This window comes from Pocillopora damicornis, chromosome 8, assembly GCF_964200805.1.
Source record: "Pocillopora damicornis chromosome 8, jaPocDami1.2, whole genome shotgun sequence".
Lineage (NCBI taxonomy): Eukaryota > Metazoa > Cnidaria > Anthozoa > Scleractinia > Pocilloporidae > Pocillopora > Pocillopora damicornis.
In genome coordinates, this window is record NC_142677.1 from 16239707 (window position 1) to 16246637 (window position 6931).

The 6931-nt window shown below is 37.6% G+C and overlaps 1 protein-coding gene across 1 annotated transcript in view; it reads left to right on the forward strand.

Annotated features, from left to right (window-relative positions):
* The first annotated feature begins 3978 nt into the window (after positions 1–3978).
* LOC113678817 (glutathione S-transferase 3, mitochondrial) overlaps positions 3979–6931 on the forward strand; it is an 11833-nt gene continuing 8880 nt past the window's right edge. The window contains exon 1 of the mRNA XM_089214792.1: positions 3979–4173. Within this exon, the coding sequence (XP_089070918.1) occupies positions 4051–4173 (123 nt within the window). The 5' untranslated portion in view covers positions 3979–4050. The remainder of the gene's footprint in view (positions 4174–6931) is intronic.

A 6931-nucleotide genomic window follows, 5' to 3' on the forward strand; every position in this document is an offset into this window, starting at 1 on the left:
ATTTCCATTTTCGTCGTATGTGTTTGTGGCGTGCACGTTAACAATTAAGTACATCTTTATAGCTGTGTTTCCTTCCCGGGCCACTAAGCTGGACTATTAGCTTAACACCAGGTCTGGGACGTGCAAAAAAGGGTCTGTAAACATCTATTATTTTGTTATACGGCATGGAGGTTTCTAGGTTATTTCAATCGATCTGTTCGATCTGTTGTGCTCGCTTTTATACAAGGATATTAAAATAAAACTTCCCTTAAATCTGGAGTTAGTGCTACCCGCCTTACGGACCCCCGGACGCACGGAAATATTTAACCACTCTTGAGACTAGGTTTACTCTATTAGAAATTGTTCCGAATTCGTGATGAGTCTCGTACGTTTTAGTGCCGGATTCGTTTTGCCGTCTAAACACACGTTGACAAATCCGAAATAAAACCTCCCCTTATTGGTCGTGTCACCGGAGATTTTGAATCCGAAATTCCAAGTTGGAACATCGAATCCGAAAACATTTGATTCCGGAATTTTGTTGTCATCGATCGAGGCAAGAATGCAGCCTTGTAACCAATCAGTCAAGAATGTTTGCGGGTGTATTGAATTGGTTGAATCCGATAGCCGTAAAATTGATGAATTCAGTAACATTTATGAATCCGGAAAAATCTCCTCTCGTGTGATCCTAGTCTGAGTGAAGAATCTTTCCACTTTAAGGAATTCATGAGTAGAGTTATTAACCTCCATAATAGTGGAGGTGACGTAACTGCCCAACCATGTAAACTTCAGGTTCAATTAAATTTTACAATGCTAATGGCAAGGTGGATTTGAAAAATGAAATAATAGTTTTCTTTTCAGTGGTTTTCCACCTTCGTACGAAACATAACGTCGTTATTCTCTTGACATAGCGATTTTTATGGCTAATCAGTTAGTGCTTGCAGGGCATGCTGAAAATTATACCCGATATTGCACCGTCTCGACAAATTGTCGGTGATTCTCAGCCGATCCGAGGATGGCGGGTGGACGAACAACTGATGATGCAAGAACAAATATATCTCAACATTGCGCAAGCAGTAAAAAATGAAATGGGCATTGAGGTAGGAACAATACGCCCACGTTAAAAGTTCTGTTTTTCGTTGTTTTTCCCATGAGACGAGACGCTTCAACTCCAACTCGCCCGGCATTTCGATAACTTTTGAAGCTCATTTGCTCGAGGCCCTTAAGTACAATAAGAGTAAAACACTTTTCACTCTTAGCGACCAGGAAAAAAGTTATTCCCCGAATACGCTACCTCGTTTGTTTGTCAGCCACGCTGAACTTAACGTTATTTTTGAAAATGACGAAGTCCTCCTTTACTCCCACAGATGACGAATTTAAGCTCTGGCTAAGAATATGTGAAAGTCATATATTTGAACTGCGGATAAAGACGTGAATATGAAAGTGATCCTCGAAGTAATGTACACTACTTAAGCAGTAGTGAAAATAAGGCCTGAAAAAAAATTCAGGCCTGTACGGGATTAAGCTCTGTTGTACTAAAAGTTGTCTTCCAAAACGATGAACATTAATTTGGTATGCAGTTGACGGAAATGTAATTACAAAGCTCTTTGGCTCGCTTACGCTAGAGGCTGATTGATTATTCAACAGAATTTTGTGGTTGTGTTTTCCTGGCCACCCTATTAAACTTTCTGGAAGCTGACAAGATACAAGTTCTTTTTTGAATGAATTAATAATTTGGTTATAATGACAGTCCCAGAATTAATTACAAAAATTATAGATGTTGAACGATGCTAGTGATAATTAATATTTTGGAATAACGCATTCGCTACGGTATGAAAATGAACTCAGCATCAAAGAATTAAAGTTTGTTTCCTCGTGTGTCGTCGAGAGTCTATGCCTAAGCTGAGAATTGTAACCAAGGCTCAAAGTACAAAAGTACGGTTACTATAGTAACCAGTGTTGATTATGGTGAAACTGGTATGTTTGTTGGATACCACAGGCTTACATGGTTGTGAATGGCTGTCAATAATGAAGACATGTACTAGAAAACATCAATTGTCTTGAATTCGTTCATGTTAACTGCCCAATGAAAGGGCAAAAAGAAGCGCTTAATCAGCCTTCGACCTTTCATTTTGCCACTGCTTGTCTCGATTGATTGTTTTCACACAGATGGAGAGTTGGACGTAGGCTGTATATTCGATCTTCCTGAATCATTTGACAGGCAGCTGTTTTAAGGCATTAAAACAATAAAAATCTGTTCCACCACATTTAAAAAACCACAAGCGTCGCAAATGATGATACGATAAAAAAAATCAAGCGATCTTCCGCTCGACCATGGTGATTCCGAAATTAAAGTTCGCTTGGCACTGTTCTGTAATAAGAAAAAAAACTCTCGTCTATGACCGGTGCTTTTAGGTCCCAAAAGAATTCGTCATGAGCTCATGACAATGCGATTCAAATGACCACACAAATAAGTATAATGAGTCAACCTTTCCGACTCAAAATTTGCATATTTCTCTGGAAAACGCGCTATGTTGGTGGCGCACTTTTTATCCCCTTTGCTTACACCGCCGTGCCTAAATATGTAAGGAAGGCGAGGAATTAATGAAAATGCCCCTATGCTTCACGTAAGACCCGAGTTTTCTGTAAACTAGGAGAGATGGTAAGATTTTTTAGATAGGCGGCAAAGCGATCTATCGCTCCTAAACCATTTTTCTTGCATAACATCTCTCCTTCATGACAAAAGCGCGCTTAAACATTGTCTCGCGACGAGAAATGATGTGGGGAGAATTATACAGAGCGCTTTCGAGAGTACTTGACCATAGTTCTCAAAGTGAACAAATATTTATTTCAACAATGTTTTACACAAATCAAAGTCATCGACAATTTCTTCCAGCTTCAACAAAATTACCATCCTCACACAACTGAAATTATCCAACGCCCGACAGCGCCCAAAAGTAGGCAACGCACAAGGCGTTGTTTTTCAAGACAAGATGGTTCAAACTCATACAAGATTGAATTAAATGACACACGAAGGAAAAAGAACGAATACCCTACGAAAACTATTCACGCCGACGTTAATATTCTGTACTAAATACGCCATTTTATCCTACAGCGTAGTAACGGCCAGTACATTTTCTTACAAAATAGAAATTTAGAGCAGTAAAAATGCTTAAATAATTATCCGACAACAACAATTTACAACACACTAGTATAGACAAATAGCGGAGATGAAAGAAAGCTTACAGTTCAAAGGAGATTTTTGCTTAAACAGTGCCGCTGAAGGCCACGCCATCTTCATGCGTTCGCAAAGTGTCAGTTTCGTAAACGCCACATGGTCCAAGAATGGCCAAGAAGCTGGAAATCTTAAATTAAATAAGTTTGTCTGAGAATGTCAGGATTAATATCCACAACTCTTGTTTAACCAAAGCTTGAGGAAACAGCTAAACTGAACGTTAGAGGTGCAAAGTTCTTCAATTCAGGAAGGTGTGGCGGCAACCGTTCTTACATGTACCATTGAAAAAAACTTTACTTGAGAGCAGCCACCAAGAAAGCTGCGATCAAAACAAAAATGGAGGGCAAAGTATTGAATCCAAAGCTTTCTGCGGTCGTTGTGGCTGGCTCAGTCGTTGGAGGTTGCGTTGCGTTCGATACAGGAACTGCACTCGACTCCGGAGTAGGCACTGAGCTTGCATTAGCGGCGACTACCGTTGTTTGGGCATTACAGTAAGCGACCAGAACGGCGCAGAGGACAACAGTGACGACGTACTTCATTTCGCTCTCTTCTTCTTTCAGGTTCTCGTGTCGAAAACGGTCTTTCAGTTCTGCCTAGCCACTAAAGTCGACAGCGTCAGTAAATAAGATCACTGATAACGATTTCGCGCGTTCAAATAGTGCAATAGTGACAAGATACGTCATTACAGTAGTCGATTTGATTGGTTGATTTTATTGTCATAAATTTTTCACCAATGAAAAGCTGCTGATCACGTTGGAAGCATGCGGTTTTGGCCTCGATTTCGTTCAGCTCGAGTCAGAGGTCGTAGCCTCGATCTCGCTCTCGCTCTCTACTTCAAAATGGTGTCGATGAATATCCCAAACGAATATGGCTATGTTGTTCTCACATCTGTTGCCTCTGGCGTGATGATGGTTTACTTAGGGTTAAACGTGGGAAAAGCACGGAAACTCTACAAAGTAAATGTATGTACATATGTTATGTCTGCCTTTGGTCAATGATGATCGAATATAGTTCTGGCGAAGTAAATGTTAGCTTTGAAAAAGAGCGCGATGCAATATCTGTTTACGATAGTCGTGATGGACCGCACGTGTTAATACGAACCATCCATATGAAAAGAGATTTCTCGTTTTACACGGGTAATATTGCAGTCTAGCACTGCACGTGTGGAGTGCATTTCGATCATAAATGATCATGACAATTTCAGATGCACTCTGTATATTTCAATATGTAGATCTAAGTCCATCCAGTGGTAAATATGCATATCGAAAGAAATCAATATATTTCTTCTTGAACTTTTATGAAGAAAAAACTCCATTTTTTGTTGGTGATACCTTCAGGAGACGCAGTTGACACCTGTCAAAACTTCTTTGAGATATAAACTTGTCAAGAATTCAAACACGTTTTATTCCATGTGCGATAATTCCTTTTGTTATTATTTATTTATACTCTTCATCCCAAGCTTACCATATAAGGTTACATCCATTGTTATCTTGATTGACTTGGTGTCTGCAACAGATAATAGTGGAAATTGTTCTATTTAAAAAGTCATCCTAATGTTTAGATCACTGAAAGAAAGGAAATCTCCCTAATTTGTTTTGCTGTATTCTTGTGAAAACAATTGAAAAAGGGTCTTTAGTATGATTGAGGGTGTATTGCACAATTTATGCCAAATTGAAATTGACCGAGGTGTGAAATTGGTGGTTTTTGTACATTTGTTTTCAACATTAATTTTTATCTTTATTTACTCTCCACATAATGAATTTTGTCCTAGAATTTGGTTTTCAGAGCAAAAATGAATAGCAGTTAGTGTGACAGACCCAAACTTTTTGTGTTGAAATCCACTGAAAATAGTCTCAAAGCTGTACTAACCAGTGTAAACAAACCAAAAAAATATATTGCAAAACTGTAAAAAATTCATTTAAAGCTGTTAAAATATTATTTTGCATTTTGTCAAAATAAAGGTATCTAGAAACTGTTGAATATGTTTTTACCTTAAAACTAGCACATTGCATTTCAACCAAGAGTTTATACCTGAAAGAAGTATTTTTTCATTTGCAATTTTTAACCCTCTTAACATTAGGGCTTTTCAACCAACTGACAAGCATACATCCAGTCAACTTTTAAGCTAATTCAACATTATAATATCTTTTGGAGAAAAGTTATTATACAATGTTGCAAATTTTATCCTTGGCACTTTTATCTCTTATTTGGAGAATTGATATTGGGTAATGTGTCTGTTCTGTAAGCACGGCTTCAGAATAACAGTAAAGATGTACAATAATATCAATTAAACATGGACAGAAAAGATGACCATATTTTGCAGAGGGAAATCCAATATTTTTTTTGGTTTTGTTTTGTTGTTGTTTTTTTAATCCTTTCCAGAAAGCTACTTGTTATTGTATATAACAAGAAGTGTCAACTTGTTCTGTGGAATAGCCAATATCTAATTTGCTGTATCATACATTCTCTCCTGTAACAAAATACTTAATCAATTTGCATTAGTTGAACACTTATTCACCTTAAGTGACCAGCATCTAATTTCTCCTTACAGTAATACTGCTGAATCATTCATTAAGATCATATGAATATAAGAAATGATCACCAACCTAAGAAGCTTTGATTGTTGAACAAATTTTTCATATCAGTGCCATATGAAATGCATAGAAAAAAGTGTGAAGAATGTGGATTCTGATGTGAGGGTACAGAGGGTTAACAGGTGTCATGCAGTGGTCACAAGTAGGATTCAAACCTCAGACAATTGATTCATTACTTTACCTCTGATCTACAGATAACTTGTCTGCAGGATGGGTCCTTAACTAGGTTCATAAGGGAGAAGCATCCTGTATATTGTTGATTTTAGCAATGTCAAATTATGGTATATTTATTGCTATCAAGAAGGAGAGTAAATTAAAGCCTGGTTTTCCAATAGTGAAAAGTATTTTGCTGTCGCTATTAAGGTGGAACAAATGAACAGCACACGTGTAACAATTAAATAACAGCTTTTACCCTCTCTTCTAGGAGTTTCATTGAGGTTTGACATGGGGGGGGGGGGGGGTTGGCATTTACATTTGGCATCCCTGCATACTTTATCACAGAGTGCATGGAGTTTAGTCCATTGTTAAGTACCCAGTATTTCACTGTTTGATGAGCCATTCAGGTAGCCTTGTGCAATAAATTATTACAATATTATTATTCTGAGGTAGTCAGTATCAACTTTGGTTAGTATCACTGTCATAATATGGATTTCAAAATATCAGTTGGAAATTCCAAAAATGAAAGGATTGCAATGGGGTAGTCAGCATGAGGGGTGAAATGCAAAGCAATTTTTATTGGAAATGAAAATTTCTGACTTGGGATAGTTTCCTTTGAAACTTGGAGTTCACTCTGCTTGCATCCACCAAATTTGCTTTTGCCTTTTGCTTGCTAAGCCATTCCAGTCAACAGTATTGATGAGTACATTGCTTAATCATGTTTAAAAATTCCTTTAGCGAGATTTACGTCTAAAACATCTAATTCTACCTTGCTAATCTAAATAATAAATTAAGATAAAACCTATTATCTCTTGCGGCTGCTTTTCAATTGTGCTGTGTCTCATTTGGAGCTGTGGTGTCATAGTTTGCTTTTAAATTTAGTTAAGGAAGCTACAGTATACAGATCTTGGGACAGCACTTTTGTCAGAGAAACTTCTTCTAAACTAATTGATTTGGGCTGTGGAAGAGC